This window comes from Podarcis bocagei, assembly GCF_964188305.1.
Source record: "Podarcis bocagei genome assembly, chromosome: 2".
In the NCBI taxonomy this organism is placed as follows: Eukaryota; Metazoa; Chordata; class Lepidosauria; order Squamata; family Lacertidae; genus Podarcis; species Podarcis bocagei.
The window spans coordinates 105,021,627-105,049,189 of NC_138126.1; the positions used below are offsets into that span (position 1 = coordinate 105,021,627).

General features: G+C 46.8%; 1 protein-coding gene across 1 annotated transcript; it reads left to right on the top strand.

Moving 5' to 3' along the window:
* The first annotated feature begins 1,951 nt into the window (after window positions 1-1,951).
* GPRC5C (G protein-coupled receptor class C group 5 member C) lies at window positions 1,952-27,438 on the top strand. Its single transcript, XM_081180917.1, has 5 exons — window positions 1,952-2,399; window positions 14,470-15,535; window positions 21,708-21,802; window positions 23,481-23,627; window positions 24,948-27,438. The coding sequence occupies exons 2-5, from the start codon at window positions 14,494-14,496 to the stop codon at window positions 24,978-24,980; spliced, it is 1,317 nt and encodes a 438-aa protein (XP_081037043.1). The 5' UTR covers window positions 1,952-2,399; window positions 14,470-14,493; the 3' UTR covers window positions 24,981-27,438.
* The last annotated feature ends 125 nt before the right edge of the window (window positions 27,439-27,563 follow it).

The following is a 27,563-nucleotide window of genomic DNA, read 5'->3' on the forward strand; positions in this document are numbered from 1 at the left end:
CTTTGGCCACCTCATGAGAAGAGAAGACTCCCTGGAAAAGACCCTGATGTTGGGAAAGATGGAGGGCACAAGGAGAAGGGGACGACAGAGGACGAGATGGTTGGACAGTGTTCTCGAAGCTACCAGCATGAGTTTGACCACACTGCAGGAGGCAGTGGAAGACAGGAGTGCCTGGCGTGCTCTGGTCCATGGGGTCACAAAGAGTCGGACATGACTAAACAACAACAGCAACAAAATTTAGGATTAAGGTGCCATTTAGCTTCTAGCTTTCATATGTTTATACCACTGGACTACACCACAATGGCAGTAGCAGCTTCTAGGAGCCAGGTGCTTATGCACAGTTTGGGGTTCAAACATGCAGCCTAAGAGACTTGGACCAAGGTGTGTAGTGAAGCCACAGACTAACAAGGCTCACACAGCAGTCTGAATCTCTGCCCTACCCCCGGCTCAAACCACTGCAAGCAATTGGTCCTTGCTATTCTGCTGATGGTTGTTTTCCCTTTTGAAATCAAGGAATCATATGCGCTGTCTGGGAGGCAGACCGACACCCTTCCACTTAGTGAGTGCATTGCTTCCTTCCATTTGGAACGGGTTTTACTTGTTTGGTTCCTGCAATGTTTTATCTGTTTTTATAATGCGACGTTCTATTGTTGTGATCCGCCCTGGGGACTGGGATGAGGGGCAGGTAATAAATTCTGATGCACAAGTAAATGAATATAGATTCTGACAATTGCCTCCAGAGTAACAGAAGTAAAAGGGAATATTAAACTAATTATCTCTGCCGGACCTAACCTTTAACCAAGGCCTCGTCCCTCCTTTTAGTACGGAGGGGAAGTTCTGATGCCTGTGAAGGAATTGTTTGCACGGGTGGCGCTGTGGGTTAAACCACAGAGCCTAGGACTTGCTGATCAGGTCGGCAGTTCAAATCCCCGCGATAGGGTGAGCTCCCGTTGCTCGGTCCCTGCTCCTGCCAACCTAGCAGTTCGAAAGCACCTCAAAGTGCAAGTAGATAAATAGGTACCACTTCGGCGGGAAGGTAAACAGCGTTTCCGTGCGCTGCTCTGGTTTGCCAGAAGCGGCTTAGTCATGCTGGCCACATGACCCGGAAGCTGTACATCAGCTCCCTCGGCCAATAAAGTGAGATGAGCGCAGCAACCCTAGAGTCGGTCACGAATGAACCTAATGGTCAGGGGTCCCTTTACCTTTTCAACAGCCATCCTATGCATGTTTTCTCAGAATCAGCTCCCACTGTGTTCCATGGTCTGGGGAAAGTGTGCACAGGATATATATAATCTGGTTGCACAGGGCTGGGCGAAGGCCCAATAAGAGTCCTGAATGGGGGCTGATGGCACAGTGATGATGTCAATCTTGTGTCTTCCTGGAGCCAAAAGTAATGGAGTGCAGAGCAAGGGAAGAAAGTGCACTCGGGAGGTTGTGGACTCTCACTTCCTTGGAGGTTTTTAAGCAGAGGTGAGATGGCCATCTGTCATAGATGCTTCAACTGAGATTCCTGCATTGCAGGGGGTTGGAACAGATGACCCTTGGGGTCCCTTCCAGCTCTACAGTTCTACAATTCTACGATTTGTGATTTGGCAGCAAGCCCAAAGAGATCCCACTGATGTGAGAACAGGGCTGATGTAGCGACAACAAATCCCAGGGTGCCTCTGAGCATATGCCGAGTGCATCTGAGCACATGCGTTCACCACAGCCCCCCCCCCCCACGTTTCTTATTGCAATTAAGCCACCGGGGCCACCACCTCGTTGTGAAATGCAGCTTGGAAACAAAGGCGCGCACACGAAAGATTTAAGCTTCACCAGTCATGCGGGATTTGTTGTACCTGAGCGCCTGAATACAATGAAGAAAGAAGGAAGAGGCGTGGAGGAGAAAAGGGGGAGTGTCGGCCACAAAACCAGGTCTGGAATCGCAGCGCCAGAGAATCGACTCGAAGATGAGCCGGAGGAGGAGGCGGAGGCGGGCGCGGCGGCACTTTCGCTCCGGCGCGTCTACTCGAGACACAAAGATTTCGGGGCCGGTGGGCGGGGAAGGTGATTGATTAGCCTGCAATCTGGTTGCACGGGGCTGGGCGAAGGCCCGATAAGAGCCTTGAATGGGGGCTGATGTCACCGTGATGTCAAGCTCGTAGCTTCCCGGAGCCGAGAGCGAGGGAGCGCCGAGCGAGGGAAGAAAGAGCCTCTCCGCGCCCACCCGCGCCCAGCGCGGCTGCTCTGCCACGGCACGCCCCCTGCGCCGCCTGCCTGCCTGCCTCCCAGAGCCTCAACTTTCGGATCCGGATTGTGAAAGGCACCAGGTGGTAGTGGCCGGACCGTAAACCACCTCGGAGTCACGGGCGCCCGGCTTGGCGCTGTTTGGCTTTGTCCTCCGCGGTGGGGAGAGGCAGGTAAGAGCGCCCGGGCGCTTTTCTCTCGCTCTGGGGACGCTGATCCATTTCCCTCACACTCCCCCGCACGGGTCTCTAAAAGTTTGGAACCTCTCCTCCCCCCCCCCCGCCTTGCTGACCCGGTTGACTCCAGAATATTTGTGTGCGTCAAAGGTGTTCCCCTCCCTTGGCTGAATGGAAGGGACAGAGCAGGTCTAACAACAACATCCCCTGCCGCCTGTTCTCAGTCTCCCCTTCTCTAGCCTGTGCGTTGGGGGAAACTCCTAGGTTAGCCCTTTAAACTATACGTTAGAAGTAGCTTACGCAGCTGTAGTGTTTGAATTTGATACAGATGCTTCTCCCGAAGAATAATACTGTCATGGTGTACATTTGAGTTTTGGTTTTCAGATTTGGGCATTTCTTTTTTAAATCGGTATTTGATACTGGGTGGGGGAGGTTTGAAGCTTCGAAAAATGGAGATGAGGAAAGCCTGTTTAAACAAGAGAGGAAATAGCACCCCCCCCCAAGGTTAGATTTCAGCAAGGAGACAAGTCAAAGGGTTTTGAGAATCTGGGCTGGCAAAATGTGAATTGGCCTCTGCTTAACCGCTGGTGTGGTAGTTCTGTTGATACACAAAAACGCACAAGACAAAGGGTTTGCAAAATGCAATCTGTGCCTATGTACTAGGTTGTGTCTTAACCCTCCAGTAGTATCTAATAACTGGAATAGGGGAAACTAAACCATAGCGAGTTGTGAGTTATAGTGGAGGGTGGGGTAGTAATGAAATCGGCCCCCAGAAGACCAGGAATCAAATCTCTGCTCAGTCTCAAAGCTTGCTAGTGGGTTGGGGTTATTGGCAGGATAATGTGGGATAAGTTCATATGTGGCACCCCAAGTGCCCTGGAGGAAGGGCATGATGCCAGTGTGGCAGATAAATAAATGTTGTTTCTCTCACATGTTGCCCTGGCAATGTGGGAATGGGAGTGGTGTGGGTTGGCGTGGAGAACCAGGTGAGCTCTGTTTTGGGAAAGGGAAGGAGTCCTGCGGTACTAAGGGGAGAGTACTAAGATGTAGATTTTGGGCAAGGGATTTTCTGTCTGGTCCTGTTTAAGTGGGTTTGGAGTTTTGGACTCCAGACCAGGGGTCACATAGTTTTCCAAGCTCTGGAGTAGGTGAAAAGGCCTTGCCAAGCTCCCATCTCAGAACCAAGTTAAAACAAATCCCAAACACCAAAGTTATACTGCCCAGTGGATGACATTGCAGAGTTGTAGGGCTTGCCAACCCTTGCGGGCTAGTGGGCACTTTTCAAACCGAAGAAACAATTGTGAGTGTCTCACACGTTCTATTGGCTAGGATAGAATGCTTCTCCCAAGCCTAGTTTTAGCAGTGGGGAGAGGCAGGGACCCTGAGGCTGCCACAGAAGGTCTGCAGATTCATGTGTGCCCACTAGGCCACATTGCCAACCCCCGCTTTCAGGTAGGTGACAGGCCGTCCCATCTGTGAGAGTATAGCTCTGTGATTTGGAGCGGAATATGAACCTTTTCATTCCCTCTGCCGCCCCACAGTTTCTTGCTTGCTTGCTGATTTTGCTATATGACCTTCAGGAACTCCCCATTTTTTATTTTTTATTTTGCCTGCAATACGAAAAAGCCAATCCTAGGTATAACGACTGGGGATGAGGCCCACTGGATTCAGTGGTGCTTACTCCCAACGGTTACTCTCTCCTGAGAAGTCCTTGGGGGATTTTGAACCCCGGTGAGAAGGGCGAGATCCAATAGGATCTGCTCCACCAACTCCTGACTTTCCAAACCATTCCTCTCTCTTGCTCTCCAAAATAGATAGTCTCTCCTTGCTTCCTCCTCCCTTGCCTTTTCTCCTGCCCTTTGCCCACACCAGGCTCTTAGCTGGAACCAGCCTCTTGAGACAGATCCGGTAACAGCTTCCAGCTACCTTGATAAATGTGGCTTGCTTCCTGGAGAAGGAGTGAATCATACCGGGACGCAGCCTGGGCCTCTGAAGTTAAACTGGGGGGGGGGGGGCTGGCAAGTTGCATGGATTGTTTTGTTTTGCTCTGATGCCCACGATGGTATTGGGGGTTTTGCTCTTTGGAATGGGAAGCACAACACGTCCCTATGCTGTGTTACGCAAGATCCTTATTTAGTGCAGTGAAAGAGATCACCCACCCAAGCCTCTGTTGTGCAAGAAGGGACATGAGTGGAGAAGTTTAAAAGACCCTGAAGTGTTTAACAAAAGTGGTTGGCTTGCTCTGTGCTCTTGAGGTGGCATGGAAACAAGCAGAAATGTCAGCACTGTTCTTCTTCTTTGGCGATCCTTCGTAGCTGAGTAAGATTGTCTTTCATAAACATGGTTTTTGCAGTGACTGTGGAGGCCAATTCTGGATCCACACATCCTTCCACAGTAGGGACCTAGGTTTCTTGGCACGTTTCTCCCTTTCATCCTGAGTTCAAGTTTCTTCAAAGCCCACGACATGACACCTTTGGTAAAAGCTGTTCTCCAACTGGAGCGCTCGCAGGCCAGTGTTTCCCAATTGTTGGTGTTTCTACTACATTTTTTAAGATTTGCCTTGAGAGAGTCTTTAAACCTCTTCTGTTGACCACCAGCATTACGCTTTCCATTTTTAAGTTTGGAATAGAGTAGTTGCTTTGGAAGATGATAATCAGGCATCTGCGGTTGTGTCAGCACTGTGGTTTCACATTGGCATGTGATTCCTCTCCCTTTGAGCAGTGCCTCTACACGGTTGTTATTATTATTATTATTATTAATGCAACATGTTGGTTGCTCCTGAGAAATGTTGATAGCGTGTGTAGCTGTGCTATTACTAAAAATTAGACCGTTTGCCTATCTAGCTCAGTACTTTGGTTTTTCTTTTGTTTGGCACTGGCTCTCAAGCAAGGGGTGTTTCCTGTTCCTCCTTCCCAAGATCCTTTTAACAGGAGATCCCAGGATTGAACCTGGGACCTTCTGCGTGGTCACCCTTGGAGCCATCCCTAGGCAGCGATGACCCGTTAGAGCAAACCAAATCGAATCTCAAGACATCACTGCCAAGATCAGCAAGTGCCCAGTTTCAACGTGGTGTAAGCACGGTTTTCTTGCCAGTTTGGGATCTGTAGGGAAAGCGAGGATGAAAGTTAAGCCACTTCACTGACCATATAGCTTTTTTGGGGGGGGTGGAGTTCTGGTGAGCCAGCAGCGATGTTAACAGAACTACCGCCAACCCCACGTTGCTCTTCTCCATAATAACTCCCACTGGGGCATCTACACCAGGAGCTTGCATGGGTTAATGTTGATCAAATGCTGTTCATTAGCAGGGCAAAAATGTTCGCTCTAAAGACAGAGGTGGCGGCGACAGATAGGCCAAGTCCTCACTGAATGATGGTTTCTTCCATCCTGGCACTCAAGGCAATGCATGTAGGGTTATCAGGCCGCCTCCCATGCGCACCTCTTCCCAACACATGCATGCACTCAGACCATGCTTTGGGACACAGTCTCTCCTTCCTCTTAGCTGTGTAGCATGTGCCATAGATGTTCCATAGAGACCCAGGTGCTTAGGGAAGCAGTTTCAGCGAGGAAACCCTGAGGCAAGGAGTGGTGGTGAGAAACTCAGAACTATAATTGCCGCATTCGTTCAGCAAGATAACGAACAAAAAGCACCCCTCCTGCCTTTTGCGAGGTGCAGACTTGCAGAGCAGAATGCTGCCGTAATGCTTCGAGTACACAGAGCAGTCGGCTGGGATTTGACCGTGCCCAACCGTCTGGACTGAGCGACTATTGGGCATGTCGTGGCTGCAGGGAAAAAAGGAACACCAGGAATACCTGCACATATTCATTATAATTTCCAGGCTGTAAAAGCAAGCTGGTGGTGTGTACCTCGGTTTCCATATGCAGACTGCAGCTTTCTACATCTGCTTAGAAGGACTTAGAAAAATGTATTTTTATTTGTTGCATGAATATTCCGACTCCCCCCCCCCACCGCCATGAGCTCGAGGCAGCATGCATAGTATTCCTGCCCCTTCCACTGCAGCCTCCCAAGAACCCCGTGAGGTAGGATAGGCTGAGAGAGAGTGGCTGACCCAAGGCCCACCCTGTGAGATTCATAGCTGGGTGTGTGTGGATTTGAGCCTCCCCAGTCGTTGGAGGGACGCGGGTGGCGCTGTGGGTTAAACCACAGAGCCTAGGACTTGCCGATCAGAAGGTCGGCGGTTCGAATCCCTGTGACGGGGTGAGCTCCCGTTGCTCAGTCCCTGCTCCTGCCAACCTAGCAGTTCGAAAGTACATCAAAGTGCAAGTAGATAAATAGGTACCGCTCCGGCGGGAAGGTGAACGGCGTTTCCGTGCACTGCTCTGGTTCGCCAGAAGCGGCTTAGTCATGCTGGCCACATGACCCGGAAGCTGTACGCTGGCTCCCTCGGCCAATAAAGCGAGATGAGCGCCACAACCCCAGAGTCTGCCACGACTGGACCTAATGGTCAGGGGTCCCTTTACCTTTAGTTGTTGGAGGTAGCACCGCACGTAAGTGTTTCTCATGCTCCTCATCATTCATCTTGACTATCACGTGGATAGCCTGTAAGCCATAGGGGACTTTGTGGCTCTGCTGAAAGGAGTGATTAAAAAAACCCCACCTCTTGAGGTGTGAGATGCAATCAACCTGCCTATTTCCTGAAATGATTGGCAGAGTTGAATTAAAGCCTCACCACAAATCAGTGGCTTCCAGAGTGAAGTGCAGCTATTGTTCAATCTACACAGTTATGCGTTAGGCAGGAAACAGTGGATCCCATAGCCACATAGCGACCATCCGTAGTCTCCACAATTCTGGAACGTAGTGTGTTTTTTTCCTACGCAAACAATGAAATGGGCTATATAGAATGGTGCATTTGAAAATAACATATATGTGATAACTGATCTGTAATGGGGCAGGTTTGTTGCTTTCCTTTCAACCCCCCAAAAGTTTGCAAATTCTTTGCAAAGAAAGCGAATGCGTTCGCACAAATGCGTTGCAAGTTTAGTGGCTTAATCATTAAGCAGTCTAACTGTGTGATTATTGAGATGGAAACCACATTAACTAAAACAAAGCCCTGTCCAGCTGCTAGGGCAGGGAAGAAGTTTATTTGGAGTAGATGTACTGAAATGAGAGGTGTGGACTGGCAAACGGAACCACCAGCAAACTTCTTGCTGCTCAAACTAGTCTTGCACCTCCAGACAAGAGGGAATTCTTGAATTTCTCTCTGTCCACAGATAAGCCACCAGACAAAACTCTTTTAACAGTAGTGGGATGATAAATAATCTCTTAAACAGGAAGTCTAATATTCCACACCATAAAAAGTATCCAAGTTTGGCGACTAGAAAATGCTGAATTATGCAATGCTGATTTATGTAAGCTGGGGAGGAAATCACATAAGTGCTCTGGCTTTCATAGAATTGCAGACTTGCAGAGCTGAGAAAATATTCTGTGTGTCAAGCCCTCCCAGATCAATGGTCTCATCTGAAACAAGAACATTCGTGCCCCAAATCCCTAGGTGTTCAGCTCAGATAAGAGTTGTCCTAACGGTTTCCATTTTACTAGGAACACTGCCAGAAAAAGATGGTTGCACCCCTTTTGCGGGCAGAAATTAATCAGGTTTGCCGTCCCCTTGGCATGGAGATGTAATGATGGGAAGATGTGTGTCTCTTTCATTTTTGCCTGTCTGGTAGTGGTTTAAAGGTGCAGGAGCTCTGCTTGGACATAGTAGTAGCCAGCATAGTGTCTTCTAGATCAGTGTTTCCCAACCACTGTTCCGTGGCACACTAGTGTGCCGCGAGATGTTGCCTGGTGTGCCGCGAGATGTTGCCTGGAGGGAGGCGGGCGAGTCGGGCGGCGAGAGGCGGGGCGGCGAGGAGAGGCCGCCCAGCGCGGGGCTCTCGCCGTCTGCCTGCCTGGCTGCCTGCGAGCTCGGCGGGCAGCGCCTCCGTCTGCAGCGCCCGCCTCGCGGCTCTCATTCCCTGCCCCTGCCAAAGCTCACCCAGCCAAGCCGCGCTCTCCTTCCTGCCTCGCTTTGCTGCCTCCTCCCCCCCCACCCCCAAAGCTTGGAGGTTCCCCGGCAAGGGGGAGGGGAAAAAATTGAAACTTACACTTTCGTGCGTCCCTCCCGGCGTGACGCTGCGCGCTGACGTCACAGGGCTGTAATGGTGGTGTGCCTCGAGATTTTTTTCATCAAACAAGTGTGCCTTTGCCCAAAAAAGGTTGGGAAACACTGTTCTAGATTTTGTGAACTACATCTCCCATCAACCCTGACCATTGGCCCTGCTGATTGGGGGATGATGGGATTTGGAGTCTGCAACATGGAGGGCACAGCTATTTCTGAGCTTCAGTTGAGCATGGGCATTACATGGACGATATCCTGTTGCTCCATCATTGTTCCGATCATTCCTGCCACTTTCTGATTTTTGAGCTGTATGTTTTCTGAAGCACCGATAGAACTGCAGTCTTAAAAAATTAAATGGTCTTACTTTCTCAGGATTTCATCTAGGCTAATACATTACATGGAGCCAATTAAAGCCACATAGGTGATGATCTATAGAGTGCAGGTTGGTTCTTAGGACTGACCAGGATATAGGTTGTTTACTATGATGATTAGTTTTATATATTGCTGCCTGCTGCGAAAAGTCCCAAAGCAGTTTACAACCAGTATAAAAATAAAAACAAGCCTATTAAAAGCATAATCAGAATACAGTCATACCTCAGGTTGAATGTGCTTCGGGTTGAGCGCGTTCAGGTCGCGCTCCGCGGCAACGCAGAAGTAACGGAGCGTGTTACTTCCGGGTTTCACCACTCGCGCATGTGCAGACGCTCAAAATGACGTCACGCGCATGCGCGGAAGCGGCAAAACGCGACCCACACACGCGCAGACATGCCGTCGCTTGTTACATTTGCTTCAGGATGTGAAAGGGGCTCCGGAACGGATCCCGTTTGCATCCCAAGGTACCACTGTAGTTTCTGGGGCTGCCCAAATGCCCTGGAGAAGAAGAAAAAAATCTTTGCTTGGTGCTGAAACTATGACAAGACAGGCCTTATTCTTACCTAAGCCAACGAAACAGGTCCTTGAACAGTCCCTGCTAAAAGCTGTCTGATGCATTTAGTTCATTTTAACCTTGCATCATTCGGTATCAAACTTTATGATGGTTATAGTTCAGAAAAGAAACTGAAAGGATAAGGGACCTTCCTGCTTCTCGGTGCTTTACCTTGAGACTGGAAAACGTGCTTTTGCAAAGCAGAGGATGCGCAGCATTCACTCTAATGTATGGACTGTTATGTTTTGGAGCTGAACTAGCCTCGTGCCAGTACTCCTAAAGGTAACCCAAACTGAATGGGCGCCAGCATTCTCAGCTAGTACAAGAAGCGGCTGTCTGAACAGGAGAGAGAAAGCTGGAGCAGCGCTAGCTCTCACATGCTGTAGCATAAAGCCCCAATCCCCAGAAGCTGGGACTAGCCCATGATCCAAGCCCCACAACAAGCGGATTTGGAAGGCATGTGAGAGAGTTCTCTTCTTTCGGAAGTCATCTGGAATCCTCTAAGCCTGGGAACCAAGAAGTGTTGAGTGGCAGCCAAGGGGAGGCCAACAGTTTGCCGGCCGATTCTTTCTCAGGGGGAACATAGCCGGTCAGGGAATATGCTTTGCAGTGGGGCAGCTAATTATTTCATTTTCTTCCTTATTTTGTTTTTTCCCCTTTTATGCTGCAGTTACAGCTGTTTTTAGAAATGACATCCTACGTGAGGATGTGTGCTTTTTCCCCTGCCCTAGTGATTTCTAAAAAAATAATAATGATCTAAAAGTCACCTCTGTTTCTTTGAACTCTAATCCCTCAAAACCCAGCCACAAAAAAGGGGGGATTCAGGCGTTTTTCATTGGCCTGTCTGACCTAGCTTCTCTCTGGCGTCTATCCTCTCCAGCCTTCAGCAATGTGCCAATCTGGAGGAGAGGGACAGGGAGGCGGATGCCTCCCTTGCTTAGGCAAATTTTTATTTTATATTAATTTTGTGAGCACTTTGAGGTCTTTTTTGTTGTTGTTGCTGCAAAAGAAATCAAGGTAATAGAGTCCCTGGGGTCAGCAAACTTTTTCAGCAGGGGGTGGGTCCACTGTCCCTCAGACTTTGTGGGGGGCCAGACTATATTTTGGAAAGAAAAAAAAAGAACGAATTCCTATGCCCCACAAACAACCCAGAGATGCGTTTTAAATAAAAGGACACATTCTACTCATGTAAAAACGCTGATTCCTGGACCGTCTGCAGACCGGATTTAGAAGGTGATTGGGCCGGATCTGGCCTCCAGGCCTTAGTTTGCCTACCCATGTAATAGACGTTGGGAACGGAATTGCTAATTTAACTGTTGGCCTGCTTCCAGGGAGGTCAGGGTGAGGCACATAGAGGGTGGGGCAGGATGCCTGACTTAAATCATCCCAACAAGATGCTAAAGGCAGCTGCCTCCAGGTGAAGCCTGAGATGGCTGGCTGCTGGTGGTTTGGTGGTGCGGCGAGTTAGCGTATTTTTGCCTCTAACCTTGGAGTGAGGAAGAAGTCTCAAGAGGTTAGGGTTTAATGGATTGCTGCTGATCACTCTGGGAGTCTATGGTTTCTTCCTCTCAACCCGTTTATTTTTTTTCTTCTCGCCTTGGTCCATCATTTTAAATACTCTTCAGCGTTGCTCCGAGTCTATGTAATTGTGGTGTCACCTGCCCATATACCCTTTGGATGGGATAAGAACCTAAGGGGCTGCGTTATGACAAGCCGGGGCAGTGGCCCATCTAAGCCCCGTACTTTACCCAGATTGGCGGCGGCTCTCCCCCTCTCTCAAGGACGAGCTATATATTATGTGGGGTGCTTCTCGCTCCCAGTGCTTGAACTTAGCCAGGTGCCAGGCTCATTTTTCACGTGGCTATCAGCCACTTGCGACCAAGTGAAGATACCTGGGTGCCAGGATGATGCCTGACATCTCCACCATCTGGGGATCCTTGGATCTTGACTGTTTTCACACACTCATGCTCCGTCCTGTAGGAATAGGCCAATATATACAGGGTCAGTCATGTAAAAGAGGCACTGTGGGACATGTGTACAGCGGTACCTCGGGTTACATACGCTTTAGGTTACACACTCCGCTAACCCAGAAATAGTACCTCGGGTTAAGAACTTTGCTTCAGGATGAGAACAGAAATCGTGCTCCGGCGGTACAGTGGCAGCAGGAGGCCCCATTAGCTAAAGTGGTGCTTCAGGTTAAGAACAGTTTCAGGTTAAGAACGGCACTCCGGAACGAATTAAGTACTTAACCTGAGGTACCAGTGTACTCTGTATCCACCGGAGTCCTTATATGTGGCCTGTCCCTGGATCAAGTGACTTTTCTTCTTTAAGTTCTCAAAGTTCTTACCCTAGCCTAGCTCAAGGTTGTCATCTGAACTAGCCAGGTGTTTAACAGAGAATCAATCACAGTCAGCCTATCGCTTGAAAAATAAGACTTTGGAGTTGTCTTGTCCCAAAATAGACATTTCGTTTTGGCGACTCTAATCTTGGTTTAAGGAGCCATTTGGCACCTAGCTTATACAGTGGTACCTCGGGTTACATACGCTTCAGGTTACACACTCCGCTAACCCAGAAATAGTGCCTGGGGTTAAGAACTTTGCTTCAGGATGAGAACAGAAATCGTGCTCCGGTGGCGCGGCGGCAGCAGGAGGCCCCATTAGCTAAAGTGGTGCTTCAGGTTAAGAACTGTTTCAGGTTAAGAACGGACCTCCAGAAGGAATTAAGTTCTTAACCCAAGGTACCACTGTATCTATCTAGCATCTATTTATCTACACACACATACAGTCATATCTCGGGTTACAGCCGCTTCAGGTTGTGGTTTTTCAGGTTGTGGACCGCCGAGTCCCAGAAGTACTAGAAAAGGTTACTTCTGGGTTTCGGCGGTTGTGCATGTGCAGAAGCACTAAATTGCGCTATGCACAGAAGCGCCTGAGCAGATGCGCAGGTGCGGGTTGTGAACACTGCGGGTTGTGAACGTGCATCCCGCACAGATCACATTTGCAACCCGAGCGTCTACTGTATATATGCACATACTAGCTCAGGTTTCCCCCCGCCCAGGGCAGTTAAGCAGAGGTGTGTACATTTGACTCAACTGTTGCAGGTGGGGAGATGACTGTACATATGCAGGTGACAACTTTAGGAATAGGAGTTGGGGGTGGGGGTAGCTTGCAGGGATGGGGAAGCCAAACAGGTAACGTGCACTGGATGAAGATATCTCCGCCCTTTCTCTGGTGTGTACAGCAACATGTCTCAGCCCTCTGCATGTCGACAGTGGGGCGGGGGACACCTTGCTGTGTTTTAAGCTGCTGACTTGTCCAGCTTCGACCTCCGGAACGAATTAAGTACTTAACCCGAGGTACCACTGTATATCTGAGTTTCCGACACTGCTCACTCCCTATCCGAAATGAAAGCTACTGTATTAGCCCTTCAGGAGTGGGGAGGCTCAAACATTTCCTCCCCCACAACAGGGCTATAACAGCAACTTGAGGGGAAATGATCAGATCTGGAAGAGAACATTGGCAGATGGAAGGGTTAAAACACTCACTGCCTGCCCCCCCAATCCATGCTCCACTGCTCCCATTTGGAGTCCCACCCCCCCTGCGATTAAAATGGCAGAAGATCTAATCTCGAAACTCCTGCATAATGTGTTGTTTGTCCCTGAGGCACAGGCCTGCTTCAGTGTGGAGAAAGTGAATGGAGGAAGTTTTGCTCTACCATACGAGAACTTGGGACCATCCGAGGAAGCTGAACGTTTGGAGATTGAAGGCAGACATGGTGCAGATTTAATAGAACTCACTTCTGCAAGATGTGCTAGTGGTCATCCAATTTTTGTGGCTTTAATCGTTTTTCTGACAAGCGACTTAATATTAAAACCAATTAAAAACAATACAAGCAAAACAACAACAATTCAAATCAAAGACCAAGAAATCAAAGACCAAAACAAATAGGCAGGGATACAAGTCCTGTCCCTCTGAAAGAGGTCAAAATATACTTCAAATTAAAGGCAAAAAGTTTTTAGGCAGGGTGAGGGGAAGACTTTGCTTGTATATATATATATATAACCTGCTATATATAAACATTATTTGTTGGGAATCACACTCAGGTCTTGCTTGTGGGATTTGTATAGGTATCTGGTTGGCCAAGGACTAAATCAGGCATCCCCAAACGTGGCCCTCCAGCTGTTTTGGGACTACAATTCCCATCATCCCTGACCACTGGTCCTGCTAGCTAGGGATCATGGGAGCTGTAGTCCCAAAACAGCTGGAGGGCTGAGTTTGGGGATGCCTGGACTAGATGGAATTTTTGGCCTGATCCACAACGCTCTTCTTAAGTTCATTACATCTTTCCAGGTACATTATATGCTGTACCAAATGAATCATGGCCCTTGCCTTTTCAGTTTTTAAATGCTTCTGTCACCACCAGTGTCACACTGCTCTCTGGACTAATTGTTGGTTAACGCAGTATAGTGGTACCTTGGGTTTCAGATGCTTCAGGTTACAGACACTTCAGGTTACAGACTCTGCTAACCTGGAAGTAGTACAAGTTAAGAACTTTGCTTCAGGATGAGAACAGAAATTGCGCGGCGGCAGGAGGCCCCATTAGCTTAAGTGGTACCTCATGTTAAGAACAGTTTCAGGTTAAGCACGGACATCCGGAATGAATTAAGTTCTTAACCCGAGGTACCACTGTACAGTAGCTGGTCTCCTAAACCTCCGACAGAGCCTAGCAGTGCTGGTACAGGGGGCCGAGCAGGGTATAGACCAGGGTTTCCCAAACTTGGGTCGCCAGCTGCTTATGGACTACAATTCCCATCATCCCTGGCCCACTGGTCCTACTTGCTAGGAGCGATGGGAGTTGGAGTCCAAAAACACCTGGAGACCAAAGTTTGGGAAACGCTGGCATAGACCATCACCGGTTCTGTTATATAACCAAACACCACCATCGATACTACAAAATTGCCCAGTTCTGATAACAATACGCTTTCTTTCGGATACGCTAACCTTGTCTTTTCCCTCCTGTTTTTCAGTTCTTTCCCAAAGTGCCAAAGAATATGTGTCATCGCTCCAAAACGATGGGTGTACCCAAGGCGCTGCTGCCATACCTTTGGCTCCTGGGACTTCCCACCAAAGTATGCTTGGCGGAAGTGACTCCATCGCCGCCGGCAGGCTGCGGCAAGGACTTGCCGTCCATCTATTACAACCTGTGCGACCTGTCGTCAGCCTGGGGCGTCGTGCTGGAGGCGGTAGCCGCCTTTGGTGTCGTGACCACCTTTGTCCTCACCGTCGTCCTTGTGGCCAGCGTTCCGTTTGTCCAGGACTATCGGAAGAAGAGCTTGATAGGGACGCAAGCCTTCCTGTTGTTTGGCACCTTTGGGCTCTTCTGCTTGACTTTTGCCTTCATCGTGAAGCAAGATTTTTCCACGTGCGCCTCGCGGCGCTTCCTCTTCGGCGTCCTCTTCGCCGTGTGCTTCTCTTGCCTGGTGGCGCATTCCCTCAGCCTCAATTTCCTCGCCCGGCGGAACCATGGGCCCCGGGGCTGGGTCACCTTTGGCATGGCCCTGCTCCTCGTCTTGGTGGAGGTCATTATCAACGCTGAGTGGCTCATCATCACTGTGGTGAGGGGCGACGATTCGCCCAAGGACCCCTGCCGGGTGAAGAATGAAGACTTTGTCATGGCGCTGATCTACGTCATGTTCCTGCAAGTGCTTGCCTTCGTTGCCTCGTGGCCTGTCTTGTGTGGACGTTACAAGCAGTGGAGAAAGCACGCCATCTTTGTTCTCCTCACCACCTCCCTCTCTATGGCCATCTGGGTTGTGTGGATTGTGATGTACATTTACGGCAACCAGCAGGAAGGAGGCCAGGCCTGGGACGACCCCACGTTGGCCATTGCTCTCGTCTCCAACGCCTGCGTCTTTATTTTCTTCTATGTCATCCCAGAGATCTCCCAAGTCATCCGGCCAGGACCGGAGCAAATCTACGAGGAAGATGTCTACCCCACCCGGGGAGTGGGATATGAAACCATCCTCAAGGAACAGAAATCCCAAAGCATGTTTGTGGAGAACAAGGCCTTCTCAATGGACGAACCTTCTTCAGGTAGGCTTCCGCATACTTATTGTGGAGAGGTATTTGGCAGTGGGCATGGGGTTGGTTTGTGGAAACTTCCATCATGCTTTTCTATAGGCATAAACACCACAAGGCTTGTTCTAAAATACAGTCGTACCTTGGTTTTTGAACAGCTTAGTTCCTTAGTTTTAGCTCCCGATCGTTGCGAACCCGGAAGTTACTGTTCCGGTTTTTGAACCATTTTTGGAAGCCGAACGTCCGGCAGGATTTCCACAGCTTCTGATTGGCTGAAGGACCTTCCTGCAGCCAGTCAGAAGCTGCCATTTGGTTTTCCAACATTTTGGAAGTCAAACGGACTTCTGGAACGGATTCTGTTCACCTTCCAAGGTATGACTGTATTGCTTTAAAAAAATGCTTAGGTTTGCCTTGTCTTTATCTTCTGAGTTTTTAGAGTACAATACAGTGCAAGTGGGCAGCGCCGCAAGCAGGTGATGGGCATCTTTGGCATACCTGAAGAAGAGCAGGAGGAACCAGGGCCTGACTTGTGGTACAGAGTCAGCCTTACCCTGTTGGTTTCCTGTCTCAATCTGTGTTACAACATGTTTGCCTGGCTCAATAGACTTGGAAGGAAAAGCAACAACACCAAGGCATGCAAGAATTGCATGCATAAAGCGGTGCTCGCAAGAGCACTCATATGTTCAGTTTGACTTGTGGCACACTTGTGGCAAAAACCCCCAACACAATGGCTAGCACTGGCATAGACAGACCTGACATCTTTTCTGTGCTCAGGTTGAAGAGATATGGCCTTGCTTCCCTCTCCTCCTCTGATGTAGTAATTCAATTTCCTGACTTTTCTAATGTTCCGGTCACTTTCACTTTCGTTTAATAAGCCACACAGAATCGAGAGCGGCTAGGTCAAATCACAGCTCAGATCTTGGTTACTTTGCAAAGTATTTAGCTTTGCTAAATTGTTTTGGATTTTGAGACTCGGAAACCTACCTTGCAGAGAAGATGTGGGGCTGAAAATTTACAAACTTTTATAATGAGACTTTTTATTTATTTATTTAACAAAACTTGTATACCTCTTGATAGTGCATAAAACCTCTAAGCTGTTTCACACTTAACTTCAGAGAGCGTCATAGGATTGGGCTATAAATATATTGTTTGGCTTAGAACATGACGGTGTGAAATTTATTTATTAAATTTCTATCCCGACTTTCCTTCAAAGGAGCCCAGGATTGCACTGGCTTTGCTTTCATCATGGGCCAAGTTCAGGTGATGATAATTTGAAACTTGGGAAGAGGATCCTAAATTCTACTCCTTCAGATTTTCAAAGCTTGGCAGTATGCATAATCTTACATCTGCAAATCCAAGATTTGTGTCTCTTTCCCCAAAATTTTAGTTTCAGGAGTTTAGAAACTTAAATGAGAGGAATTGCATCTTGTAAAATAAATGCCTTATGAGGAATGGCTAAGGGAGCTGGGCATGTTTAGCCTGGAGAAGAGGAGGTTAAGGGGTGATATGATAGCCATGTTCAAATATATAAAAGGATGTCACATAGAGGAGGGAGAAAGGTTGTTTTCTGCTGCTCCAGAGAAGCGGACACGGAGCAATGGATCCAAACTACAAGAAAGAAGATTCCACCTAAACATTAGGAAGAACTTCCTGACAGTAAGAGCTGTTCGACAGTGGAATTTGCTGCCAAGGAGTGTGGTGGAGTCTCCTTCTTTGGAGGTCTTTAAGCAGAGGCTTGACAACCATATGTCAGGAGTGCTCTGATGGTGTTTCCTGCTTGGCAGGGGGTTGGACTCGATGGCCCTTGTGGTCTCTTCCAACTCTATGATTCTATGAAATTGCTGGATTCCTTTTTGCCCTAGTAGTTGCTCAAAAGGCCACAATTCCATCTGCGTGAGATGATGGACCCAGATGAGTAGTATTTCTGTAAGGAAATTGTTTTGATGATTGGATTACCTTGACTTCTCCCTCTCCACTCACTAGTCCGTGCCCTGTTTTAAAGAATCTACTACTCTGGCACTGATTCTTTGCCAGCGGGCTTAGAAAATGATTCATGAGCACATGATGCTTTCGCAGCTCATCACGGATCCCCAAGTGAGCCATTCTGAGCTTTCTAAATGAAGTGTGGGGTATATGTGCCAGATATAAATGAGAAGCTGCTTTGCCTGGGTGAGAAGGAGCCATTTCCTGCATTGCTCCCTGTGCTGAAAATATCATTTAAATATATTCTCTCTAACCTGTTTTTGGCTGCCAACCTCCCACCTAAGACTCCACCTTAATCCCACAGAAAGCGTCTTCTTGAAACCTGTTGCCAGTTTAGCCTCCCCTAGTTTCAAGCAGAGGGGAAAAACCTGTATGTGTCACCAAAAAGCACAATTTGGAACAAGCTGTTGTCATTCTCTCTCCAGGCTTTATAAGAAGCACCACCAAGAAAAGCCCCAATATGCAAAACTATCCTCATCTGCATGATAGGAAGTGAAGAACTCACAGCATTGTTCTGTGACTCACTCTGAGAAATGCCTCTGCTTCCTGCTGTTTTACACTTATTCACCATGTCTTTGAATTTCCTTAGATTATCTCTTCAGGGATCAATTTTGCTATGTATTCCTCCTTTGTTTAGAACTTCTGAATATTTCTGCATTGAAAAGAAAAGTAATCTGCTTTTTCTGTGTCTAGTTTTGGATTCCCTCTAGAACTTGGTTCTCCGTATTTCAGACACTGAAGCAACTCCAAAATTGTTTCCCCCCCACTTCATTTTTTTTTAAAAAATTAATCTTTCAGTCTTTGTGGAAATATATAGACAGTGGTACCTCGGGTTAAGTACTTAATTCCTTCTGGAGGTCTGTGCTTAACCTGAAACTGTTCTTAACCTGAAGCACCACTTTAGCTAATGGGGCCTCCTCCTGCTGCCGTGCTGCCGGAACATGATTTCTGTTCTCACCCTGAAGCAAAGTTCTTAACCTGAAGCACTATTTCTGGGTTAGCAGAGTCTGTAACCTGAAGCGTATGTAACCCAAGGTACCACTGTACTACACTGCTGAAGGAAGCCAAAGTTAAGACCTTTCATTTTGTTGCTCTTCTATAGAAGGAGACAGCAAAGCTGAGGGCGGTATGTAAATCACAACAACAACAACAACAACAACACAACTAGGTTATGATAGGGGCAAAGAACCGGAATGGAAGTCCCATGTATGTTTGATGGCAATAGTAACTAAGATTGTTGCCATTTCACACACAGTCAAAAATCTCAACGCTCCACAATTCTTTGTTGGAAAAACCAATAGGCTAAAATATACACACATATGACTACATGGCTGACAGGATTTTATTACAGCACGCTTTGCCTCTTAAACCCTAGAGAAGACTCTCTTATTTAGGAAAGGTCTCCTGAGCACAGTGTGCTCATTAAAACCTACTCTGTCTATAGTTACCCACAAACAAGGCTTTGTTTTATGGCTGGCTTAAGTCACAGAATGCCCCAGCAGGCTTCTGATGGTTGTTGCACTTGGGAACATTGATTAGTTAGTGCTTCCTGCTTTGCTTCCAACAGCATGGAAGAAATATAGCAATCACTTCTTTGCAAAGAGGTGAAGGCTTTTGCAAACGCATAGTGGCATATGAAATGAAGCATTGTATATTACGGAGAGGAAATCTAACAGTTTTGCTCTCTCAGGGCTAATTTGTACGTCTGACTCTCTCTCTCTCTCTCTGTGTGTGTGTGTATGTATGTATATACATATATATACATATTGTTGTAAACAAAAATCTGCCCTTTTCCCTTATGGGGTATCCAAGAGCCCATACAGAGTCCTTATGTAGGTTCTTGGATACCCCATAAGGGAAAATGGCAGATTTTTGTTTACAACAATATACATATATAGCGATTCTGTCAAAATGAGTACAAATGTGATTGTTGCCCATGCAATCATTTAGGGCTGCCACCCCACCCTTTTTAACCGGGATCTGCTCTTGTAACTGTGTAAATTAAATATGAGTTAATGCAGTGTTGAATTGAGAAAAAAATATTATCTTTTTGATGCAACTTTGTGAATGCATCATTGGATAGTGTGTTAAAATTGGCATGCTTTATTTTGGCTTTTAGGCATGGTTCTTCTGCTTGCAAGAAGTTTACCATCATGTATGCCTCTTGTAAGCCAATCATACGCCTTCTCTGACCCTATATCATGGGTAGACAACATGGTGGCGTTCAGATGTTGTTGGCAGAGACTGATGGGATTTGGAGTCTAACAACATCTGGTCACCATATAGGGTATTCTATGTATTTATTTGAGGGACGCGGGGGTTCTGTGGTCTAAATCACTGAGCCTCGTGGGCTTGCTGATCGGAAGGTTTGTGGTTTGAATCCCCGTGATGGGGTGAGCTCCTGTTGCTTGGTCCCAGTTCCTGCCAACCTAGCAGTTCGAAGGCACACCAGAAAAAGTGCAAGTAGATAAATAGGTACCGCTCTGGCGGGAAGGTAAAAAATGGCATTTCCGTGTGCTGCTCTGGTTTCGGTGTTGCACCAGAAGCGGTTTAGTCATGCTGGCCACATGACCCGGAAAAACCGTCTGCGGACAAATGCCGGCTCCCTCGGCCTGTAAAGCAAGATGAGTGCCGCAACCCCAGAGTTGTCTGTGACTGGACTTAACTGTCAGGGGTCCTTTACCTTTACCTTTTTAATGTAATTATTTGTTTTTTAAAACACAACCTGCTTTTCACCATCTAGGTCTCAAAAGCAAAAAAGTTTAGAATGTAAATTAAATCTCAAAAAATTAAAAATCTCAGATATTTAAAATCTATTTAAAAAAACAACAACAACCAAGCATCAGAAAATTTAAAACGTCAGATAAGTATTCATGATGCAAAGGTCCCCAGGTGTCTGAAACTCTGTATGGGCGGTGCCTCTCGGAACTTCTAGTAAGAGGGAGTTCAATAGAGTTGTGCCCACAACACTGAACTTACGTTGACATGAGTCATGTTTCTGTCGTGTGTGGGGGGGAAATATCTGTGATCTGCTTCAGTTCTTTGCTTAACACTAGATTGTGGAGTATGGGCTTTTCCATGCTTCCATTCGTGCCGCAGTTTCTAAGCACAGGTCTCTGTGACTTCAGGTACAGGTCTGAGCACGATTTTTTTCTTTCCCCGGGGAAGCCCACAGTTTACCGCTGAATCAGAACAAACAGCAATCCATGGAAAACCTGATTGACATTTACTGTGGTACCTCGGGTTACATAAGCTTCAGGTTACATATGCTTTAGGTTACAGACTCCGCTAACCCAGAAATATTACCTCGGGTTAAGAACTTAGCTTCAGGATGAGAACAGAAATTGTGCTCTGACGGCGCGCAGCAGCGGGAGGCCCCATTAGCTAAAGTGGTGCTTCAGGTTAAGAACAGCTTCAGGTTAAGAACGGACCTCTGGAATGAATTAAGTATTTAAACCGAGGTACCACTGTATTCTGATTCAGCAGCAAACAGTGGATTTTCCTGGGGAAAGTGGTGGGACCAAAAAGAAAAAGATCTGCTAGCACCCATGTCTGGAAGTCATGGACTTGTGCCTAGAAAAAGTGGTACAAACAGAAGTATGCATCATAGGATCATAGAGCTGTAGAGTTGGAAGGGACCCTGAGGATGATAATAAAAATAAAAATAAATTTATTATTTATACCCTGCCCATCTGGCTGGGCCTCCCCAGCCACTCTGGGCAGCTTCCAACAAAATATTAAAATACCATAATACATCAAACATTAAAAGCTTCCCTAAACAGGGCTGCCTTCAGATGTCTTCTAAAAGTCTGGTAGTTGTTGTTCTCTTTGACATCTGGTGGGAGGGCGTTCCACAGGGCAGGCACCACCACCGAGAAGGCCCTCTGCCTGGTTCCCTGTAACCTCATTTCTCACAGTGAGGGAACCACCAGAAGGCCCTCGGATCAGCTAGTCCAACCCCCTGATGCAACTGTCCCATATGGGATTGAATTTACAATCTTGACATTATCAGCACCACGCTCTAATCAACCGAGCTACCTGGGGCGAACCACTATTCTGTCTCTTACATGGGTTATTTGAGTAAAAAATCTTCTCTGCTTCTGCTCAGCCTGCGCTGTCTGAAAACCATCTTTGTCACTGAAGATCTCCCAAGCCTGTGTGCCTTTTAATGTTACTTTTCTTGTGATTTTCTCTTTCTTTTCAGCCAAAAAACCTGTGTCCCCATACAGCGGATACAACGGGCAGCTGCTGACGAGTGTGTACCAGCCCACAGAGATGGCTCTCATGCACAAGGGGCCTGTAAGTGAGTGTGAAGCTCTGCTGGTGTTTCTTATCTTTCTCGACTGTAGCTTAGCTTCCAGAATGTTGGGCTTTTTAAAAAAGATAAAATGAAAAACACAACATCCTCTTGAGCAGTTTAGCAGGAGAAGTCGGCTCCTGACAGAAAGAGGTGAAAACTCTCATAAATGTCAAATCCAGATATTCTGTGTAGTTATCTCTAGATAAGGGAGCAGAATAAACAGCGGTCACTCTGTGTGTTTGCATTCTTTGGATGTAAACTTAACACTCACAGGTCTTTGAGTGCAGCCCTCTTTCTGGCCTGATACTGCAGGGTAATGGGGTGAAACTGCTTCTGATCTGCGCCTTATTCAGATGGCAAGCCTAGGACCCTTTGCCTCAACACCTAGTTTGAAAAAAATATTTTCAGAACATTTTATTTCATGGTTAAGTGTTCAGTTATGCGAGCCCTCATTTGGAGTCTGAGAAGTTACAATCAGAATCAGGTTCACCACCTCACTTGCTTCTTGGGAGAAGTAGGCTTGACAGGAACATGTTAAAACAAAAACAAAAACCAAAGAAATTTATTTGGCCTGTATCGTCCTGCAGAGATTATATTTGTGGCAGGGGAAAGGATTGATGCTAGGGAAGACAGTTCATCTGACTCTTTTGTCATCTGACTTGGTCAAAGAAAGCATTCAGATTCTTATATCTGAGCTTGCAGACACAGCCCTTGGTGCTACCCTTTGCGGGAGCTGGGAAACGAACCAGGAAGTCTTCCAATAACTATAGTTTACTGTTTCATCCGAACTGGGGGAAACGATGGTTAGCATGAAAAGCTTCAAACAAGCCAGACACAAAGCCATGGTTTAAAGTTGGTTTTAATATCCTGGCTTATTCCAGAGTTGTTAATCATTGTGTCCTGCTTCAGACAAAACTGGAAACGATAGTTAATTGGAAGGCCCCATGATTTGTTTGCCAGCTCACGCAAAGAGAAGAATGAAAAGGGGCTGCAGGGCATGGCCAAGAGAGGCTCATCCACACCTCAGCATATTAAAATGAGGCATGATTGTCTGAACACAGTCAAAATATACTCAGAGATGATGAGAGAGGAGTTTGCACCTTCCCTACTATCCATTTGTATTTCTTTACAGAAGTTCACCTAACAATGCGGCAGAAGCTGGATTTGGGCATTTACTCAATATCTTTGGTATCGCCGCAGCAGCTGCTGTATTTCTACTGTTGGCAAGTTTTAGTATATTGCAATTTAGGAATCCAAGGTGTGCGTGAACTTGAAGTGTGCATGTAACCATGCTGCTCCAGGGACCCAAGTGAAAATGCTCTCTGTCTGAGTCATGCCCTTGAAAAGTCAAAACAAAACAGTTTTTTCTTCTTCTGTTTTGATCTAAAAAAGCCTCAGATCTGTGGCATGTGCCAACAGTTTTTCATGTGTGGAAATGATGTCAAAAATCAGGAAAAGTTTCATACAGCCTGGTGAAAAGTGGAAATGTTTTAGTGATTTGAAAATGGAACAGTTCAAGCCTTCTTCATTGAAGGTCAAATATGTATTCCTATAGATGACGCGTGCAGAATGTTGATTGGCTGTGTTTCTTTGACCATACTGCAGCTCCTGGTTGCTTTTCTGACCACACTTTCTGCCCACTTCTTACTCTTTTTGTTGTTGTTGTTTTGCTTGCAGTCTGAGGGCCCCTATGATGTCATCCTCCCTCGTGCCACAGCCAACAGCCAAGTGATGGGCAGTGCCAATTCTACACTGCGTGCTGAGGATGCCTACATTTCACAGAATAAGCAGGCAGTGGCACAGAAAGATGGAAAGAGCGGGCAGGTGTGTAATTGGCTAATGCAGCTGCGACTGGAATTCTGTTCCAGTCCCAACTACAGATATATAGTGAATCCCTATCTTTCTGCCCCTCTGAACTGATTTATATACTGCTTCTAGCCCAGTTTGCCTTGATACAATCTCTGCAATTCATAATACACCCATGTGACTGCAGCTGACCTGTATGTTGCTGTGAGTTTATATTATGTGCCTTGCAGAGTAACGCACGACTTGTGCAGCCGCAGAACCTGGAGAAAATACAAGCCATGATTTGGTCCTCACTTTGAATTTTGGAATATCCTGCAAATTTTATTTAGGTTGATTGCTAATGTTTAAATTATTATTATTACCAGTGGGGGGTTTTCTGGGGTTATGCAGGGGTACGTATACCCCTAAACATTTTGTGACTCTTTGTACTTTTGTCCATTTACTGTATTTATTTCCCCCGATTTGAACTATAAAATGGGGGTTTTCTTCCCTGTGTTTTTTTATTGGGTTTTATAAGCAGGAATAATGTTATCAAATGGTGATTTTCTTGAGTCAAAATGAGAGTACTCCTAAACATTTTAAAAGGAAAAAAGCACTGATTATTATACACCACTTTTCAAGCAAAGTGCTTCTCAAAGCAGTTTTCAAAAATGTACAACCCCCCCACAAATTCCTAACACGGTTTTAAAAAAAGACGTTTTAAACAGCATAAAATGCTAGTAAATATGTGATGTGGAACTGAGCACCATAACTGTAGGGCCACCACTGAGAAAGTCATGGTTGGCATTTGCCAGCCAACCTAATTGTCTTTGTAGGTGGGCCTTTGAAGTGGATCTTAAAGGCAGGGACAGGTTGATAATGGATGCAGATGGTCCTTTAAGTAACCTGGTCCCAAATTATTCCAAGGCTTTAAAGGTCATTTGCAACACTTTAATTTGGTTCCAGAAACACACTGTAAATATACACCAGTGGGTGGCTGCATTTTCTACCATTTGAAGTTTCTAAGCAGCTTTTAGAAGCCTGCATGTCGCTAATAAATAGGTGGTAACCGAGGCAAGGTCCATTCTCTCCAGATAGGATTGCGGCTGGTGAACCAACTGAAGCTGTTAAAAAGCACCCCTTGCCAACTCCAACACCTGAACCACACTCCAGTAAGTGTGGAGTGTGAACTGCAAAGCTGATCCTTCAGAGGAGTGCAACCCAATCTAGAGTCGGTTCCAAACTTAGAGGGGCTCGTTTCCTGCCCCCACCCCATCCCAGTTGGCTTTAGTTAGCTATACTTAAAATACCATTCCTGCTGAAAGAAAACTAATGTATCAATCTCTTCTTTTGTTTCAGGCTTCATCTCCTTACAGCAAGAGCAGGTGGTAGAAGCCAAAGTCTTGATTTCGGAAGGTCCCGTTCCTCGAGGATGCCTTGCAAAACCTGCCTTTGTGAAGGAGCATCTAATGAGGCTAGGCCTCAGTTAGCCATTGAGATTTCATTCTGGCAGTGGAGACAATACAGTTTCTTCTTGTTACACGTAACTCCAAGTGCTCTGCTTGACCTCTGCTTTAGAAAATCTGGGTTGCCGTACTGGGATACACCTGTGGTTTGCTTGTTTTTTAAAATTCTGGACAACAGGACTTCTGTGTTCCTTGGAGCCTTCAATCAAGTTCTTCTTAGTGCCACCTCTGCAGTACAACTAGCCAGCATTTCGGGACTCTTTCCTTTTTTTAAAAAACACGCCACGCCATTCATGGACCACGTTGACTTTGCTGTGTCTCACATTCTTCTGCAATGCTACCTGTTTTTATGCTGTACAAATCCGCCTTTCCTAATACTGAGAGGATCTTATCCAGGCCACAACTTGGCCTCCTGGTGGATGATTGAGTTGCCCCTACCTTGCACCCCATTGCCAAATCCCACAAGGGAGTGCTTCAGAACTGAGAAGGGTGCTGCTGTTTCGATTCCTCTTCAACGGAGGCCGTGTAGATGCTAGTCCTTCTGCGGAGAAAAACTTTGTCAAGTGTAGAAAGAACTGTGATAACCGCTCTCTCGTAGCCCTCCTGCCTTTGGACCAACCCTGAAGTGCAACAGATATTATGCCTGTCCCAGAATCCTGATTGCTCCGGATCTGCTGCCTCTCCACCCCTCAGGGCAACACAAAATGAAGGCAGCATAAGGACTTTTTAATGTTTGGTGCTTAGCTCTGGGTGCCAAGGTGCATGAGGGGGGTTGCAGTTCTGTCTTATTTTGAAGGCAGCACCTCAGATGTCTGTGACGACTGTGTTTTGGGGGTATTTGTGAGTTCTTGGTGCCACCCATTGAACATCCAGGAGGTGCCAACTGATGGGGAAAGATAAAGGAGACAGATAGGGTACTTCCTAGTTTCCACACAGAATGAGAGTTGTGGGAGATCCATGACATTTGCTGTTCCCTGTCAGTAGATGCAACGTCCCAGTTCTGCCTCCCTAGCACAAGCTCATTTGGACCTCTGAGTGAGATTCGCAAAGTGATCACCTCAGTTTCATGACAGATACGTAAGTTCATCCCCACAGAAAGGAGAGAAGGAGGGGAGATGGAATTATAAAGTGAAGCCAGAGGGTCTAGCAGTGAAAGAGAATGGGGAGTTTTCCATGCCCAAAGTTGCTGTATTTCCACTGGAGTTTCAGAGGATAAAGCTTTGGAAGTCTTGGGCTGCAGAGCTCATCACAGAAAAGTAATTGCCTCTCTTTAGTTTTATTCACTCCTCATCTGCTAAGAATGGGCTGCACCTACTCTGAATCTCCTGCCTAAAACTCTCTTGGCTTTTGTGCCATGCACATTATAAAGTGACGCCCCCTTTTTCTCTTGCATTGTTAGGCAATCTGTCTCTGCTAATAACAACCCTATAATCCCCTTGCCTTCTCCCTGTATGTATATCTTGCCTTTGACAAAAGTGGGCTTTGACCCATGAGAGCTTTGTGCTGCAATAAAACAGTTACAGTACAAACCTCACCACATAAAAAAACAACACCCAAGTCCCTCTGAGCTCAGTGGGGCTTACTCCCAGGTAAGTGGTGCCAGGATCTCAGCCTTAGACTTTTAAGGTGCCACCACTCACATGCTGCTCTGTGCCAGTTGTGTTGGGCTATGGCCTGACCTTTCTCTTGGTACTCTTAGCATCCTGAGGCTCCAGCACCTTTTATCTCCTCTTCCTTGTTCTCACTTTGGAGAGAGGAAAAGAGGTTCTGTTTTTCTCTTGGATACAGGCAGGGAGGTGGACGCTGCTGTTGTGTGGGCCTGGTTGGGAGAAGGGCTTGAAGAAATGGACATGCAGAAAGTGCTAGCTACACACTCCCGGCAATGCCTTTGTACCTGGCCTCTGCTTTCCGAGAGTGGGTCTACTCAGTGCCTTTTGCAGATGGGCCTCCCTTTTATCTTAAGCACTCTCTACAATGCCAGGAGAGGGATCATATCCTGCTTTTAGAATCTGCCGCCCTACCACTTTGTGCTCAAGAATATGAATTTATGCTCACTGAAGCCAAGGCTAGTCATGAAGAGCCTCGCACCTAGTCATGATTTCTGGCCAGCCTTACTGAGAATGATGTTCTGCGCCTTGCTGTTGTATGTATGTGTGTATTTGGGTGAGTTGTTCTCTATATAAATAATGCAGTGTGATTTTTAAAAATCTGGCTGTGAGTGAATGGCAGGAAGAACTCAGGAGGAGGGTCGTGTGCGACTGTTGTGTTTTAATCCAAGTTTTATTTAAGTGGGGGTCGGGGGAAGAAGTGTGTCCTTTTTAGGACTGGCTTTTTTTAGCCCAGAGTTCTCTGACAAATTAAATCAGTTTTGGTTTTTTTCCTAATTTTTGTGGCCGACTTCTTGTTTTCTCTTATATTCTTTCGTGAGTTTGGAGAGGAACGGGATGGGGAGGCCACATAATACGGGCAGGCCTTTTGGAGAACTAGCAACAAACAGGGCCTTCCTGAC